We start from the raw sequence: 19,649 nt of genomic DNA on the forward strand, positions 1-19,649 counted from the left end.
AGAACTTTTCCGTTTGTGACACTGCACTGATGGATTACTAACATAGCTCTTCAGGCTACTTTTTAAAGGATACAAGCTAATGGCTTGCAAACTGATGGTTGTAAGTGTTTTTAAGTAATATAATTTTCTTCTTTCATATAAAAAAAAAACATGGTGGTGCCTATGGTGCCCATTGTTGGAACCCTAAATCCCCAAGTCCATATTCTTCCCCAAAGCTTCCGCAATTCGCCCACCAGTGCACCACATCTATTGGATCCACCCTCTAAAACCAAAAATATGCAAATTACCTTAATTATCATGCAAAAGAGAAGGTAGACCAATCAACAAAAGAATATGGAGGGGGAGACAAAAAAGTAAAAAGATCGAGCCACTGAAAGTTGATAGTAATTGTACAAGTCAGGACATTAGAGTAGGTAATGGAATTTTACGATCACCACAAGTGGGGGAGGGCATTGAACTGATGAGACGAAGGACAAGAGTGGGTAGTTTTGAACTTGGAACCATGCACTAGATGGAAACCATCAACTTGGAGGTTTTAGGAAGACGAAAAACATTTTGAGAAGGAGATGTTTAAGGAGATAGAGGTAGTTATAACACCTCTAACAACACGAGCACTGTTACCCAGGAACATATACTGAATAAAACATTTTATAACTTCATTGTTAATGTTGCTTTGGATAAGCTGAAAGATTAAACCATGATGAGGAAAAAAGAGAAGAACTCATCAGCGGTTGCAGTTTCTGTGAATGTTTTCGCTTTTCTGGTTTATCGTTCATTTATAATTGTCTGGATCAGTTTGATACCATGCCAAGTCGTGGTAACAGATCAACTATGTATTTTTTGATACATGTGGAGAGTCCATTGAATTGAATTGTTCTTCACGTTTTGAACTGTGGAGAAGAGTTTCATTTATAAGTGTATAGAATAATGTCAAACCGAGATTTTTACTTTGCTACTTGTATAGCTCTTACTATGACCATGACCCACCTTTTATATTGCAAATATTCATTTACTGAAACTTGACCATATTTGAAGAGGCTCTAATCAACTAGGAAGCAAAATTTGAGCCTCCCTTTGAATTGCTAAATAAACATTTTGATGTCTGAAAAAAACTGCATTCTTTTTCTCTTTCTTAATCTGTAATGGCCATTTAAAACATCAAAAACACAAAAACAGTTGTAGCTTGCCTTTTCTGCTGCTACAGTGGCACCAATGCAAAACACACATTAAATCGACAAGATAAAACCATGTACAACAGCCAAAGATTGGTTGGGTTCTAGTCTTGATAATCCAAACTGCTACTGATTCATTTTCATTTTCTTGTTGAAACAAAGGGGTAGCCAGCTTTTTATTTCCCATATTCATTTCCCACAATCAATGAAGTTAAAAGTCTATATTATGTTCATTGATAGTCTATATTATGTTGCTGAAGCTATTGAATTGTCTGCACAAGTCATTAAGAACTAGCCCCACTGTTAACCATTTTCGACTAGCTGCTAGCATCAGACAGTTATATAAAATCACCATTCATTCCTTTTAAGAAGAAACTATCCTCCTGACACCTCTCTCTAAGGTGTCAAATAATTTGTAAGCTTAAACCTTTTACCCTTTTAATTTGATGCAATTAAGTTTTTCTAACGAGTAAGAATATCACTCGTTATTTCAAATAGGACTGTAAATGGATAACCAAAATTCGCTTTCAAATGTGCAATAGAATCCGTTTATGGGTATTCAAATCCATCTAATTACTAATAGGATATAAATATGGTAATACTCATTTCAGACCGATTATTATCGGACTGATTAAATTATTTGACTAAGTTGTGTTGTTGGTTTGTCTCTCATTTCTACACATTTTTAAACTTAAGATACGTAAATATTATTTTTCTAGATTTTCTACTAAAATAAATACTAAGGCAAATCTGAGGCAAATCTGGAAAAATAAGAAAATCAAAGACTAAAAAGAGTAGGAAAAAAGGAAAAGTTGATAAATCCTTACATTTCTAAGTCTTAAACCTCACAAATAAAATGATAAAGGTGTCGAGTGTGAGTCTAAAACTTGTATTCAATACGTATTTATACTCATCTAAAAGAATGTATATGTAAATAAATAAGTATCCAAATATCATCCAAACCCAACTAAATCTGTCCAAAAACTGATAAAGATATTACCCGAGTTCGTCCGAATAGGATACGCGTATGGCATTGCCATTATCCGATTTGAATCCAATCCGTTTACACCCTAATTCACATGTTAATCGAAAAAAGTGGACCAAGATGACATGATAGTAACAGTCACCTTAATTATTTTTCAACACCTATCATAGATTCATAATCTTTATCTTAGAAGAATTTTTTTTTTTTAATAAGAAAAGGACAATCAGAAGAAGGTACCAAGTTCGGAGTACACCTACAGAGGTGCCATTTAGAAACTTCTATAGTCAAAAGAAACCCTTACATATCACCCTCTTTATTCATATTTTATATTTTGGATGCTATGCCAAATGGGTATAAAGAAGAATATTCCCAAGCCAACCTCAGCTGAATCCAAGGTTTAATCCTGGGTCTGCTATAACTAGCATGCAGCCATGCAAATTATCAGCTGAGCTAGCTGACATCCTTAGTTGTTAAGTCTTCCAAACAACTAAGTTAGCCATCCCCAAGAGCATGTTAAAAAAACTCTGCAGATGAACTTGCTCAGGTAATTACTTTAAAGCTATCTTGTTAAAAGCAGCACTGATCATCCTCCCATCCATGATCATTAAATGGTTATCATAGAAGTCTAATATCTCCATTGATATGTTCTTCACCTGCAGAACCCCAAACTAATTGAAGAATGATGGGAAAAAGAAAAGAAAAGAGAAGGAAAAACCAAGAAAAAAAAAGAGAATGGGATTGCTTGTAGTAAAGACCACCCTTTCTTTTTGGCTTGAAGCATGATGTGAGATATGAGGTGAGTCGAGAAATAATAAAGTAGAAATAAGACTTACTAACATTCAAAACAAATTGATGGCAAGTGTAGTTTTCAGCATTATAAAACCATGACATTTGTGCCATGCCTGAGCTGGCTGCTATGTATTAAGAAGCCAGCATCTTTTTGTTTTATAATTTTCTCTATCAGACAAAAGTTCATCTAGAAAGTTTCAGGTGTCTGCAAAAAGAGAATAGAATGCAACATAAAAGAAAGAGGATAGCAGAGTTTCCTATCCAAGTCAGTGAGTAAAGCACTGTCATAAGAATCGCCAAAAACTAATGAGGTGCCTTGACTCCTAAAACCCCATGAAAGTTGACTAGTCCATCAAGGTGAAAAAACTAAAAAATGGAAACAGATACAATATTTTACATATTATCAAAGACTAGACAGATCACAGTGCTACAAAGCTCTCATCATGTCCATTCCTTGGTGTGGAAGAAATCCTAGTAATTATGAATGAGATTCCTCAAGTTTGGCTGAAACCCATGCAAAACTACTGCCACTGGGGTATGGGAAGGGTCATAACATATGCAGCCTTACCCCTACTTCTACAAAAAGGCTGTTTCTAAACTTGAACCCCTGGCTATTTGGTCACAATTGAGAAACCTAACCATTGCACCAAGGCTCACAGTCAATCTATGACTGAGAATATTCACGTCAACTGCCACATTTTCAAGTTTCCAACATAAAAAACTATGAGAAAAATAATCCTTTACTGGTTCAGGTATGTGCTAATGATTGCTCAACCATCCAAAAACTATAACCTAGAGGTGATGGCAAGATAAGGGATGGAATGCCTAATTAGCTACAAAAAAATTTCTCCTCCCTTAAGAACTGTAGAGATCACGATTATGAAAGCAGTGCACGACCATATGCACTGTAGGTGGTACATATGCGTATATGACACATCATACATGTATCTTTGTGTCCTATGGTTTTACCATGCATAGTTTCTTTTAGCCTAGTTGAGTTTTACCATTCCCAGTATGATTTCTTTGGTTGTAACATAATATACCAAACGTGCAGAATGTGGGTCATAAAAACACTATATACTTTCACTGACTAGCTCAGGTTCTTTTCTTCTATTGGAGCTTTATCGCTTCTTGTGCTGTTATGTGGTATCATGGCACCAGTCATCACTGATAGTTGATCACCTTATGCTAGTTTAAGAGTTTATATTATGTAGGCAGAAAGTGTAACTTTGCTTAAGTACTTCTAAATTATTAAGCAGCAGAAGTTATTAGTAAATTGGAAAGGAGTCATTATGGAAGTTCGATACTCAGTTGCATTGCTAGTTATCCTTCTGTTACATGCAACCAGACATAATAGAAAGGGGACGGGAAGTTATTAATTGATCTTGAGTTTATCCTTAGAGAGGATCAGCAGTCTCTCAATTGTGACAGGTTGTCAAATCCGTATCCCCAACTGTCTCTCTCTTCTATTTTATCTCCCTACTATTTTTTCATTCTCTCTTTAGTTTATTTGTGCATGTAACTAATTGGAATCAAAGCTAGAGATTTCCCACATGCCATGGAGCATAATGGCAACAAGATTTTGTGATATTCAAGAGAAAACTTCGTCTATGTCTGATTATATCATGATAAAGTTTCAAGCCCTGTCCGACAAATTCAAGTCTTTGCTGCCAATTGGAACCACCATAAGAGAGCACCCAGAGCAGCCAACAAAAAAGAATATCATGGGTAAGATGATGAATAAGAAGAATCCAAAGTAATGCAAATCAAGCATCACGCCCTTCAAAGTGATACAAGTCCCTACCACGTGATCTTCCTCTAAGAGGACCATACCTACTTTGTCAATTTTGGTTTTCCTTACCATGATCTAGGATATATAGGTTAGGATGATTTAATAATTATTTTATTTTAGTGATCTATTTAATTTTCATTTTAATTTGTTACGGATAAGACCAATTTTAAGGGGATCCATTTGTCACGTAAACACAAGCATAGTTTGTTTTAAGCAGTTTTAAGTTATGCTGTTTTAGGTTGTATTCCGATTTGAATACTTGTAGACGTAATCAGGAGGAGACTCTACCTTAACAGAGGAACAGCCCACCACTTTGGCCATGGCATCCCCCGAAGCCCCTAATACAACCAATAAAAATCCTCCCCCTACTTCTGTCTCAGTTGTCAAATCTTCCTCCTCTTAGTGAAGCAGCAAAACGCTGAGTTGCTTCTAGGGGGGCATTTGTGGGCCTAGGGATAGGGTGCGTCACAGAAAAAGCACAATTCCTTGTCCATTGCTTTTCTTCCGACTGGTGTTGACCCATTTGAGCAATGGTTCCTTCCGGTGGTGGTTATTGTAACCTGAAAGGATGCAGGAGTAGGCGATGGGTTGGGGGTAATTAAGTTTGAGAGAGTGTAGCTTGGGTTGGCGGAACCAACAAAATTGGCCTCAGTTTGTTTGAGACCTGGTTGTGGCTGGACTTCTGCCCATTTGAGTTATTAGCTGGGTCCTTCCTAAACCAAGTGGATTGGACTGATGACCCATGGTCCTTCATGGGCCTCACAGTTCCTAGTTCCTGGCCTCAATAGTCTGTCCATTACTTGGGCCAAACCCGTGGTTTGAATGCTCAAACCTCAGCCCGTATGTCCTCAACCAAGATGGCCATGAAAGCTCCTCTTAACCACACCTCATCTTTCTCTCTGGTGACTGCAACTAGGGATTAGAACTCTCCCCTGTATTCTGCGACTGTCCCACTTTTTTGCCCGAGTGAGATCAGAACCTCCTGGGGGGTTTGGATTTCAGTGGGCAGAACCAGCGTCACATCTCCTCCTTCAACTCGCTTCAGGTGCCAATCAGTTACTGCAGCTCACAAAATCGAGCCATCCCAAAGCTGCCCCTTCAAAGCACATCACTGCAACCTTCATTCTCCCCAGTGAGGTCACACAAGGCGAAAAACCTCTCACCTGAGAAAAATGGAGATTGCCAGGCACCTAGGGAAGAGGCATCCTAGATACTCTATTTCTTCTCCTCGTACTGGCTCATTTCAGCTTCCTCTTTGTAGTCTGGTTAAAGGTTGGGGATCTTTCAATGTTCACTCCTCCGTCACTTTCAGTGATTGTGGATTGGTTCCAATGGCTTTGTCATGCATCAGGTAGGCTCTGAGTTCATTTCTAAACTCATAGTTGGGTTGCTACTCTTTCTCCATCTGCTGGACAGTGACCCTAACTTGGAATCGAGGACAGATCTTCCCTTGAAGCTCTTTCATGGTGGATTCCAATTCATTGACTCTTCCCTCCATGCTGCTCCTTACCATTCCCTGGGATCATAACTGCTCTGATACCATGTTGATAAGACCCTGGCTATCCTGCAGCAATCACGGCAATCTCCCCTGCAATTTCCTTTACACAACAAGTCACACACACTCTGCCCTTAATTCATTCACTCACGCACAAACACTGCAACAGAATGGTATAAACTATAAACGGGATTTGTAAATGGAAATAATCCGATGTTTCAACACTAGAAGACGACTCAATCAAACTGTAATATAAGATCTCCCACAACCCTGGATTCCCTTTTCAAATTGCCCCTAACCTGCGAGTTTTCCTCTCCCCTAGGAGCATAGCTCGTCCCTTTCCCTTACACAATTCTTCTCCCACCCCCTTTTTTCTCTTCTCTCTCATCCCCCCCAACCCCTAATATAACAAAAAAAATCCTAACCCCTTTACACGTGGACCAATTCCCTGCAGTGGTCCAGACCTGTTGATAATATGGCTGCCCCCCAATGGAACTATGCCAACTGTCCATGTCCCCCTTTTTGTTGCTTTCCATACTTTATGCATCTGACTGGTTATAATCCCATGTGTGCCATTTACTGTGGAGCATACCTGAGACTTTAGGATCTGTTCCATTCCTAAGATCAGTTTTCTTTCTGATCCTTAGTGTAGTCGACTTTCCCTATTCCTAGTATGATTCCTTGAGTTGTAAACATTATACATGATTGGGTGGCTGTGGGTTATTTACTCATGATTTACCTTCTCTGAATCACAGTTTCTTTCTCCCTTGTTTTTCTTTTATCTATTCTTCTACTGCTGTTTTATCCTAGACTTGTTACCAAAAAAAAGATATTCGATTCCCCTTCACATGTGATGAATTTTGTGTTATTTTCTAGTTCTTTTCAGCATTTCAATGTTTATACGAGATAGTTTGTGGTCCACCAATCATTATATATTATTTTTTCCAACAGACGTTAGAGTTGATTGTCGGCCCGTGATTCAAGTATTTTAATTCTCTTTCCCACATCTCCACCCATCCCGCTTCTTTTATATCAGCTCAGTTGAAAAGATAAGGAAAAAGTGGCATTGGTTACCCTTCTATACACTAATGTCACTGGATTGAACACAGGCGCAACACTTTTAAGAGCACTATCAAAGTGAGAGCCAAGCCATAATTTAAGGGGGAAAAAAAAAAAAAAAGAAATCTAAAGTCAAAGTTGGGTTCTGGGGACATAAAAACTAATATGGGTGGGGGAAGTTAATACTAAGACAAATAAAAAAAATAAATTGCAAAGTAAGCCTGACCGCAGTCATATCAACATGAAGCTCTTCAAACCATGCAGTGGAGTCGTTTTCTTTGAGTACACTTGAAATGTATAAGCATGCTAACGCAATCATGTATGGTGGATAGATGAGAATAAGATCCATCTTGTAGGTGTCATTGACAAGACCCCTGTGTATTGAAATGACAAAACAAATAAGATGCTTTCCCCCAAAGCAAAACTGCATCTTAATAGAGTGGGGGCAAATCAAAGTAATTTACTTGAACATATACATATAAAACTAGAAACATGTGACCATAAAGTTCAGTAAGAGAAGCCATACAAGCAAACTCAGAGATCCTGACAGCCTGATACAATCATGAATTATCTAGTGAATTTTACAAATATCTATAGGGATATGCAAGTTCAGAGAAGGTCAAATAGTTTATAGTTAATCACGAAAAATGAAAAAGAAACATATTTTTGAGAAGAAAATAGGTTAATCGGATAAAAGATGTGCCTGTCAGGATGCGCAAGAAAAGTATTTTTGAGAAGAAAATAGGTTAATCGGATAAAAGATGTGCCTGTCAGGATGCGCAAGAAAAGAGGAAGTGGCACAAGAGGCTAATGAATTTGAAAGGCCACCCTTTAACAGAGGATGTGGACATCTATAAAAGGGCTTACAGGAACGCAATACTTAATACAAAAAGGTTTAGTAATGAAGAAACTACAGAGGTAATTATTATTATATTATTTCCATATACACCCATTTATTCAAGGGACTAATTGACTCACTACTTAATAGCACACTGTGACAAGATCTGCAGGTCCTGCCCTAACCAGACAGCTGCATAATATAACCAACGAGTAAATTTCTTTGGTTTGGCAGTCTAAATTGAGATGAAACAATCAGAGGAATGAAGAAGAGAAGCCACGATTCTGATGTAGAGCTTCACAATGAATTGCTGAAGACTACAGCCAACTGTATTTATAGATCGTATTACAAGTAGAAATTGATTAGGAAACCAAGATAAGATTTAGTATAGCATTTAAAGCTCCAAATCCTAACCTACCAAGGACTCCTAGCCAGTCCCAATTCCATCGACATCCAATGCCTGGTACTAATTCTTGATGGCTCTTGTACTTACCTAAAATGCCCACTTAACACTTTCACTCAAGCTTGAGCATATTTATTGTCCATGTCCAGCTTGTTACAACCCTTGTACTCCCTAAAGCTTTGGAGAAAATATCGGCAAGTTGCTTCCCTACGTGGACATGGCGGGGAGATTATACCTTGCTAAATTTTCTCACGAACAAAATGAAAATCTACCTCAAATGTGTGGTACGTTCATGACTTCATGGAAGACCGGATTGGATGCTATGTCAATAGAAGATTGGTTATTACACCACAACTTCATAGGTGAGTCATTGACAACAAGGTTGTCAAGGCGACAAGGTGACCAAGGCGATAGAGGGCTTCCAAGGCACTTAGGCGATAACTTCATAGGTGAGTCATTAACAACAAGGTGACCAAGGCAATAGAGGGCTTCCAAGGCGCCCACAAGGCAACAACTAAGCTGTCAAGGTGTTCTAATGTTAATTTTTTTTCAAATGTAAGCTAAAAGTTACATAATTTATTCCTAGAATTTAAGTGTGAAACATTTTCTAAACTTAATAAAAAAAAGTTCATTATACAAGATTGAAGTAAGTTGTAACAAAAATTGAAGAAATAGTCACACGCCGTGGAGTTCAAAAAAAAAAAAAAAAAAGAGAAGAAAGAAGAAAGAGAACCATAGCCTAAGAAGAAGAGGTTGCTGGAGATGGCTGCTGCAACTCCTGCGAGTGCAGCATCCTACAACCTACAACTAAGTCATAGAGTTTTTTTTTAAAAAAAGGCATCGGTCGGAGAGCAAAGAGAAGGAGACTTACCTTTGGTTGGGAAGAAGACCATTGGAGAGTGGCCAGAGATGGAAGCTGCAACTCCTGAGAGTGTAGCGGCCTAAAGGTAAGTCAAAGAATCTAAAAATAGCATCGCCAGTGAAGAAAGAGAAGGAGACTACCAGATATTATCGATGGTTCAAGCCACGGTGAGGATTTCTTCGTGAGGAGCAGTCGTGTCATCGTGAAGAAGAAGAGTTGTTCTATGATTTATAGTGGTTAGGTTATGTTTTTTCTTTTTTGTTTTAAAGTAAGTTGATATTTGATCCCCATGTAGCACCGGTTAAACTTTCAATGCACTTTCAACCAATAGATTTATCTAGATTAGAATCAAGTAGGATGATAAATATCAGCCTTCCATTTGGTATTTTTACATAAAAAATGAAAAAAAAAGGCGGACACTTGACCGCCAAGGCGTCCAAGGCATGCAAGGCACCTTGCCTAGACACATAGGCAACGCCTTGGGCACCAAGGCACCTGCTTTATTGAGCTCTCATAAAGCAAGTCTCACCTAGCACTCTCGAATACTGCCCAGACGCCTAAGCATCACCTTGACAACTATGATTGACAAGTCCTAGTTCTTGGAGTAATTGTTTTATCTACACTAACTCAAACATGACATGTCACATGGCACGATATTCAAACTCTGCACTTGACCTTGCCACCACCGTTTGTTTCTAATCTTCCATGATACAAGGTTTCTTCCAACAATGTGTAACATCATATGGTTGATATCCTATGAATAGGAGATCCAGCCCAATTTGCATTAGAGAACCTTCAATTTGTATATGGCCATGATTAGTGTAAAGAAGTCCACGCCCAGGGGGCTTCCTTAACAGATCTCAAGATCTGAATAACAACTACCCAATGTGATGTCCATGGAGCAAACAAAATTGACTGACAACGTTGACTAGAAAGGCAATGTTAGGTCGAGTCACAATCAAATAATTTAGCTTTCCCACTAGTCTTCTATACTTTTTCCCATACTTCCATCATTGGGCATTAACTTCAGATTGGTCAGTCTCCAAGTTCCTTTGAAAGTCTGAAACATCTGGTAAAGCTAAAATAAAGTGCAAATTGAATTGAACCCAGCAATTCAGGATATTGGAGCTCTTGAGGAAGATTAAAAAATAAAAAATAACCCTCATAGAATGAAGGAAGCGTAAATTGGTCCCAAAAAAATTAAAACTAACGGACTTAGTCAAAAGTGAATGGTATGTCCTTATTTGGGCATTTTTAAATACTACAGTGGAGTCATATGCAAAATGCATTTGTTTTAGGATTCAAAACTGCCTTGGGTCAAACCTCAAGGGATCCAACTGAAAAATACCTTACAGAGAGAGAAAAGTAGAAGTTATTCCAGAATCAGAGAAGATTGGGATCTCAAGAAAACTACCAACAGAGATTCCAGAACAATTACACAAATAGTGGACATTGAAAGGATCCTTGAAAGGATATTCCCACACACCAAATAAGAGAGAAACAGCCTTAAAATAATAGATACTTCAAGGATCCTTCAGAGCTTATCCCCCCCACACCAAATAAGAGAGATACAGCCTTAGCAAATTGATCCAAGAAAAGAGAGCCTCAATATCATCTCAAAATAGAATTTATTCATGAGCGGCTTCTGATTTAAAGAATTTTTTTTTATGGATGGTTCAAAGAATTTTTCTCAATTGCAGAAAAGTCCCCCAAAAAAAGTGTATCACAGACCATAAACTAGAATGGCTCCTTTGCCTAGTCCAAAAAACACAATAACAAGTACTTGCCTCAAAATCTGAAGCTTCAGATGTAGAAAAACTCAACTGAAAGAGAAGTTTGCCTAGAACTTCTTAGTCCATCAATAAATCCACCAAAATAGAGCATAAGGTGCTGCTCCCCCTAAACCACAAGCTAGAATAAGTTTTACCAAAACCTTGATGCCTCTATTTGCTGTGGAAAAACCTCAGAGATGATAGAAGATGTGAAGAAGGAGATCGCAGGGCTCTAAGAGACAGTAGGCTCTGATACCATTAATTTGAGACGAAATAATGAGAGGAATGAAGAAGAGAAGCCATGATTGTGAAGTAGAGCTTCACAATGGATAAGTGAAGACTAAGGCCAATTATTACTATTTATCGATCATATTACAAGTAGATTTTGATTAGGAAACAGAGATAGAAGTAGTATAGGATTTAAAACTCCAAAATCTAACCTACCAAGGAGTCCTAGCCACCCCTAATTTCATTAAGAATTAGAGTTGCTAAATTTCAGTGGCTCGTTTTCTTCCCTAAAATGCCCTCTTAACAGACAGGAAGAACTAATGACAGACAGGAAACTTTCCTAAACTGAGATATAATTTTACATTTTATGAATAAAGTACAAGGGGAGAGCCAACATATATACAAAGCTCTCTCCCTCTTCTCTTCTTCACCTTCTTCTTCACTCTTCTTCTATTTTTCTTTTTCTTTCTGAATTTCTTTTCAGTCCCTAGGTTGATTACACATGCTAAAACTCTAACATGGTATCAGAGCGGGTTTAATCAGCCTAGGGACTGCTTCTTCTCTCTCAAATTTTGATCAATTTTCTTTGTTTTCTTCTTACTTGGTGAACAACCACTCATAGCTATTATAATCATGTGGTATCAACTTCTCCAACAATGCATATGAAGTCATCTACCATTCCAACTGTTAGAGACCCAAGGTGATTTGTTTTCTTATTGAATGAGATCTAAATCTGTGCATAACAGTCTCTAGTTTTTTTTATCGATCTGCTGTTCTGTTCTGTCTGGGTTATGATGGATATGCTACCTCCTCATTTTGCAATCGATGTTGACGCTGCTAAGACTTTGAGGGATTATTGTATCTACCTAGAAGGAAACTCAATCACAATCTGGAAAGTTTCTGGTGGTTTGGCTACCACATCCTATTGCCATCTTTCTTCTGACAGAGACTGTTTTGCTGGGATTTTCCAGTTGAACTTTTGGTTCATGACTTGTTGAATCAGATTATTTTCTTCTTTCTCAAAATATTGAGAGCACATTATCAGTTATTACAAGACCAAAGTACTGTTGCCTCTGTCCCTGGTTTTTGGTAACTAAGGTTAAACGTCACCTTCTATTTTTTATTTTTTTTCCCTTCAAAAACCTCTACTTTGTTTTTCCTTTTTCTCTTTGGCAGTTTGTTTGCTTTCCTAATTGAGGGATGAAGATTATCACATTACTTACTTGCTTTATCTGATTTCAACTTTTCTTTACTCAATTACCAAAATTCTCTTCCTTCATTCCATATTCCCTCATGTCCCATGATATTCTCTTAGCATCTTAGGTTTTCTTATTTATAATTACTTCCAAATTTGTTTTCCCATTATTACTCCTCCATACAGCCCCTCTTTCCATTATCAGTGCTCCACCTATTTCCTTTGTTTCCAGCATAAGTTCTCCTTTTCTTATTTAGTAATATTTTTCATGACTTGATCATTGCTTAAGTCATGCTACTTGCCTCTCTTTATTTAGCTTCCTTGTTATGCTATTCTTTACAGGAGATGGAAAAAACAGAATTACAGAACTGCCATTAGGGTCATTAAAAGGTGGATCCTTCTTTGTGGTTAGAATTTACAGAATTGCCATTGGGCATATATGTTAACCATCTTATTTGATGGACTCCTATTATGTCAATTTTTGAATCCAGTGCGTGCATCTTATAACTACCATGAGGAGAGTTTGGAAATTATTTCTTGAATTCAGACTTGCTAGAAGAATGAAGACTATATCTACCATAAAAGGGCACATTGGAGATTCTTGCTTGCGAGCATCCTATAATGGATATTGGTTGTCATTATTCATCCATGTGTAATGCTACATGAGGGAGAAATTGGAGACTTATTCTATATCGAATCAAGATTATGTGTGAACATTGGAGCTACAATTTTTATCCATTAGTGTCAAGATTCCTCCCAACTCCTGGTATTATTTGGATAGTGCCTTTGATGTTGGTCTTCAATGTCGTCGATTGTTCTCATTATTGGATGGTTCATTTGACATGAAGGATTAAAGGGTTTTTTTAAGTTGATGTTGATTATCTCCTGGGGAGAGTTCTCTCAATGTTTATCGGCATCTATTAGTGCTCCACGGTTCAAAATTGATGTTGCCTTTTAAGTTTATTCTTAAGCCGGAGTTTCTTTGTGTATACTCTAGCTTGAAGGGGAGTGTTGAGAATTGTAGCAGCCTTGGTGCAGAAGTTTATATTTTGGAGAAGTTGTCTTAGTGCACAAGTTTTGAAAAATTAAGGTTTCTATTTTGGTTACTTTCTCATTTTCTTATTGTTTGGTTGACAACTAATCTTCCTTGGATAGTTTCCTTTTTAGTAAGTTTGGAGATTCTATGCAATATATAATTTTCCTTTTTGCTCTAACTCAATTTAGGAAATTTTTTCCTAAACTGAGATTTGATTTTACATACCAAGGGAGAGCCAACATATACATACAAACTGTCTCCCTCTTCTCTTCTTCTCCTTCTTCTTCTTTAGTCTTATTCTATTCACCTTTTTCTTTCTAAATTTCCTTTCAATCCCTAGGCTGATTACACATACTAAAATTCTAACAATAAATCAATAATGTAATCCCATGAATCAAAATTTTCAATTGGAACTTCCTATTTCAATTGGTATTTTTTCTTATCAGTTATCCTCAAGTCTTAAAAATTTGAAATTTAGGTAAGTGTTCTATAAACAAACAAATGTTTCGGATATGTTTACTTATTTTTGAGGGACTTTTGAACGCCCGTCAAAAGACAACGGTAAATAAAAATAGCTCGTTCTATTCGATATCTATATGGAGCAAAGAAGAAACGAAATGATTAGTAATTCAAGATTCTAGACATTTATTAAATGAGAGAGAGATCCATCAAGGTAAAAGGACTGTAGATGCAACATATGGGAGGGGAGTGAACGCTTTCTTTTTTGGTAATTTTAATTTGAGAATCTTTTACAAACCCGCATCATTTGTCAACTCTATCTGATATTTCTATCAAGCATAAGTTTTATAACAAGGTTTTGACCTATTCCCTCTTCTTCTTCTTTTTTTTTTTTTTTAAATTTCTAATAATTGGCATTAATTGGTTACTCCTTCGATCTATAAGTAACATAGAAATAGAATAAAGATCTCTTTCTTGAATGAAGAAACAATAGAATATTGCTTATACCGAAAAATTTATCGCATTACATCTACATACCTTCCTTCAACATGGGCGGATAGCGGGAATCAAACCCGCGTCTTCTCCTTGGCAAACAGAAATTTTACCATTTGACCATATCCACAATTTTTTTTTCTTTCGGATGTGCGCATATACATCCATACATATATCATAGATTATATCATGTCTAGATCATATTTGTGTAGGGACCCAACCAGATACTATCTTCAGGACAATTGCAATCCAAATTATTCCAAATTCTAGCCAAACTAAAATTTTCTTCCAAATACATTCCAATAAAATAAAGAATCAAATCCGCAATGTCTACTAGACTAGAATCCACATTTGGACCTGGTTCCCAATCTAAACGGCTTCAGGTTGGCCCAAGGTTGTGCCACATCAATTCTCCCACAGCTCTAAGAAAAACCTCGACCGTAGGAATATCAGTGGATCAGCAACCACAAGCATCGGCTTCGATTTTTTTTTTTTTTTTTGGGGGGGTGGGGGGGGAGGTGCAATGGTCCAACACTTCTCATGATCAACTTTCACTATGTAGTTGTTTTATGATAACAATACAAGATTTTTAACTTTTAAACAGAAAATAATGTGTGGTGTGGTGAAAATAAGTAATGATGGGTGGGGAAGGTGATACTTGGAAACTATTAAAGACAAAATAAAAAGGAACAAACAGGAAGAGCCAAACAATTAAGTGGTGTATTTTGGTCAAACCTGGAAATGAGTTCGTAATACAAATTGCGGATTTGGAGAATAGAATTGAAGATCAAAACAAGGAGACGGGTATCATCAAGAAAATCAGAAAAAGGAGGGGGGTGCTACCGTTAGGGCTCAGGATGTCTTAGACGACCCACAACCCAAAGGAAAATGCAAGAAATTACAGAAACTGTTAAGACTTTGGGATCTCTTTAGTGAAGTTTCAGAGAAGGAAAAAGGGACACTGGGGTGTTTCCCCCACCCCCTGGGGCCTCCCTTTCAGTGGAACAGAATGGTGGGCTGGTGAACACATGGAAAAGGGAAGGTAATGAGGGGAAGGTTTCTAGTTTCAGCAGGTGACACATAAAAACAAATTTCTTCTTTTAAGTTTTCTATCTAACTGTTAGCAGAAAACAAAGGTGAAGGCGAGCTGTCAAACCTTTGGGAGAGAAAAAGGGAAGGGGAGATATGGACTGCCTTCAGGAATCAAAAGTGGTTATGTTTTCACTGCTACTAATAAAGCAGTAATGAAAGAGAAAACGAGAAGGATAATGGATCCTTCAGCACTGATACCAAGTTGATGGTGGTAGGAGATGAGAAACCTGAACGAAATCGAGAGCTGCTGGGGAGAAGAATGGATAAGAGAAGGTGGTGGGTAGAAGACTGCGCAGGTGGACAACCTCAGGCTCTTCACAAACGAAAACTCAATTCAAATTTTCCAATCTATATCCCAACAATGGAGAATTACATTGTACATAAAACAGATTAAAAGACTCCTTAAATATAAGTAAGCAATTCCTAAAGTAAGACTAAAATCTAACTAGGACACTAATTCAAATAAGGAAACTAAAAGAATTAGAAACCAAATATCCTAGATAGCTAATTTCTAAAAAATAAAGACAATATTCCCCAAGTAACATAACCTCCTAATATTCTACCAGATGCATGACTCATACTTGGTTGAGTTCATCTTGGTCTAGTAACCCAAGTGGGTTCAATTAGAAAGTAACGAGGGACAAAGCATGGGTGTTATTGGGAACAGCATAGGAAAGAAAGAAAAAAAGAGAGTAGATGGGCATTGGGGCTAATTGTGATAAGAGAAAGAAGGGGTAGGAGTCTACAACTTCAGGAAACTTACAAAGTTTTCACGTACAAGATTGGGAAGGAATAGGCCAAAAATCCAATGCCAAGGAGGAAGTCGACTTTGGATGAAGGTGATCCTCAGTAGCTCGAGCCTCAAAAACCAATTTTATTATTTTTCTTTTTTTCTTCATTTTTATATTGGGTGGTGGTGCCAGGGCGGGGGTGTTCGGGTTGCTGCTAGCAGAACCACATGGGGTTGGTTTTCAATTCTGCTCCTCTGATTCTGTCACGTTTTTTTCATTTTTCTTTTTAAGAATAAGTCAGCTCTAAGCAGACAAACAGAAATAGATTAGGGATGGAGTTGGAATTTCAGTGAACGCCATACGGTCTATGGGTTGCCAGTTGCTACCACACTGCTCGGCCAGAAGATGGAGAAAAGAAATTATGGAAAGATAAAGGAAGGAAGAATGTAGAAGGGATACAAGAGGCAGGAAGATCTTAGGAAGGAGAAGAAATAGTATGAAGAGACTCAAAGGGTGAAGAATCCCAAAGAGAGAAATTTACCTAGGTTTGGGCTCTAATACCAATTGATGGTGGAGAGAAAAGTCAAAGAAATAAAAAGAATTGGAGAAGAGGGAAAACCAGAAAAGAGTCAAAGTTGCAGAAGGAGAGGGGAGAGAAGGAAAGAGCATGGCATTAGAAAAGGGGGGGGGGGGATGCACACATATGCACAAGCTCAAGCTTCAATTAATTTTTTTCTATTCCATACTCAATATGCTGATTAGAAGCAAGAAAATAGTAAAAGAGATAGACTTCAATAAACTAGGACTCAGCATTTTAAAACAAACTACTCTTGTGCATCCTACTAAAATTCAAAATATGCTTAATAACAATCCCAACAAAATAAGTAATAAAATCCCAAATATCTACTAGGCCAAATCCATATTTGAAGCAGATTCCCAAACTAAGTTTGCAAAGTGCTTTGGGTTGGTCCAAAGCTGTGCTGCATCAAGAATGTAAAGTGTTTTATGGTTTGAATCTGAAGATAACAGCCATAAATTATCTTTGGTGAATTTGACATATAAGATATCCACCAATAGTCAACGGCAAGGAAACACTAAGGATATAGTAACTCTAGCAACTCAATACCCACCTATTTCCTAGTAGTCTGAAGCAGCCTCACATGAAATTATTGACTAAAAAGGAAAAATAAGATTACAAGAAGTAATTTAATTTGCTTTCAAACACATCCTATATGTTTATTGTAAAAATGAGCGTTCAGATTGAATCTTACCAAGATAAGTGAGTTAAATCTGCCATACCAGCATCCTGGATTAACCTGTCAATTAAAAGGTCAAACAGTTTCGAGATCAATATACATATCAATAGACAAGTACATGTCCTGTCGCAACATCATTCTTGGTACACTAACTTACTTTTGTTAATGGAAAAGCCTAAATCTAGTAAAATTTGCATCTCTCAGGCTTTAAGGAGTGGAACAAAGACAAGCCCACACACAGAGAAAAATGTTGGCAAGTAAGCTTTACAACCTGAAGACCTAGGCTAGCTAAACTTTACAACCTGAAGACCTTCGCTAGCTTTCCAAATAATTTAAGTTGGAACTCCTTCCCAACAGGATTCATTATGGTTTGACTTTTAATATTGCGTTGATCATGGTTTCCTTATTTTTCAACCCCTGACTAGGATGACAAACTTTTACGAAACCATGGGAGAAAAGGTGAGCCCTAGGGTTACCCCATGTACACCTTATATTAAAGGAGGCAGTGGGCTTTTAATAAACTTAATGACAACATGAATGGTTAATCCCTAAAAAAGTAATCCTAGAGATACCCATATCATCACAGGAAGAAATACAGGATTACTTTGATCCTGTTTTTATAACTTTAGTAACCCTTGAAAATAAGCAACATACCATATCCTTGTTCAGTTTAAAGTTGTGTTAGGACCCTTTTTTTTTTCTTTTCAAAAACAGTTAGTTGAGGTAATAAATAGAGGGAAAAGAGAGTGGAGAGGTGGGAATGTGTTAGGACCCTAGGTATGAGGCCTTGTGGAATGAGGGTTAGTTAGGGTTACCCTAGGGATGAGGCCTTGTGGAATGAGGGTTAGTTAGGGTTACCCTAAGGATGAGGCCTTGTGGAATGAGGGTTAGTTAGGGTTACCCTAAGGATGAGGCCTTCTGGAATGAGGATTAGTTAGGGTTATTTGAGATAATAAATAGAGGGAAAGAGGGAAGAGAGGGAAGAGAGAGGGAATCGAATTTTGGAGAGTCTTGTGGGCAGCCGTAGGCTAAGGGAACACTGTGAGGTGTGGGGGGTGACTGGCACCATAGAAACCAGTGTTATCTTGTTATTTCTTGCATTCTTGTATGAATTTTGGGAAATATTATTAGGGTTTCATCAATTGGCATCAGAGCTGTAATGATCCAGGGAAGTGATGGCACTGCCTTCGTTTTCTGGTGAAGGAGGAGTTCAGAGATGGATTTTAGAGGTTCTTCTCTTCTGCTGGGAGAACCAGATTGAGGAAGAGCAGTGGTTGGGGGTAGCGATCCAACATCTGGAAGGAGAGGCACTTTACTGGATCTATCACAAGAATTTTCTTGGACGGGATTCAAAGAAGCCCTGAGGTGTGAGTTTAGCGACGGGAGACAACCGACATCAAATTTGGAGATAGACAACAACCAAGTTGAGAAGTATCAAATGAAGGATGAAGTACTGCCGGCTATGGAAGTCACGCATCACCAAACGTGGAGCAAAAAGATGAAGATAGGATTGAGTGAAGATACCTACCGGACCAGAATGGAGGAGCAATATTCTGCTATAAAATCGAGATGCAGTGAAGTGAAGAAGCATAGAAGGAGGCCAAGTACAATCAACGGCAAGTTGCAGGCGGCCAAAAATTCTATTCGCAGGAAAGGAAGAAGACGGTGGAGTTTTAGGGTTTTTGAGGTTGGTTCGGCTCAACCCATACCGGTCAATCAGTTTGGTTCAAACATTAAGGGCCAAGGAGCTTCTAATTCGGGCCCAATTCAGGTATGCTTAGAATCAGATTTAGAGCCCAAGAGATCCAAGTTCAAAGATTGGGCCGTATGTTTTCCTAAGAAACCCACTTGGGCCCAGCCCATTCCATTAATCCCCAACCCATCGTATTTCATTAACTCAATATCCAACCCATATTTGTTAACCCATGATTTTAAGTGTTCATGTCTAGCCCATTTAATAGAATTATTTTTTTTTTTTTCAAAAACAGTTAGT

General features: G+C 37.8%; 1 protein-coding gene across 2 annotated transcripts in view; it reads right to left on the reverse strand.

Moving 5' to 3' along the window:
* Window positions 1-2,192: 2,192 nt before the first annotated feature.
* LOC149018854 (cyclin-C1-1-like) overlaps window positions 2,193-19,649 on the reverse strand; it is a 36,664-nt gene continuing 19,207 nt past the window's right edge. For both annotated transcript variants that reach the window (XM_089152983.1, XM_089152982.1), the window contains exons 7-9: window positions 17,672-17,716; window positions 7,519-7,666; window positions 2,193-2,810 (exon numbers count right to left, since the gene is read on the reverse strand). In XM_089152983.1, coding sequence (XP_089009109.1) covers window positions 2,706-2,810; window positions 7,519-7,666; window positions 17,672-17,716 — 298 coding nt within the window. In that variant the 3' untranslated portion in view covers window positions 2,193-2,705. The remainder of the gene's footprint in view (window positions 2,811-7,518; window positions 7,667-17,671; window positions 17,717-19,649) is intronic.

This window comes from Hakea prostrata, chromosome 4 (assembly GCF_041222555.1).
Source record: "Hakea prostrata isolate BN-2017 chromosome 4, UWA_Hpros_2, whole genome shotgun sequence".
Classification (NCBI taxonomy): domain Eukaryota; kingdom Viridiplantae; phylum Streptophyta; class Magnoliopsida; order Proteales; family Proteaceae; genus Hakea; species Hakea prostrata.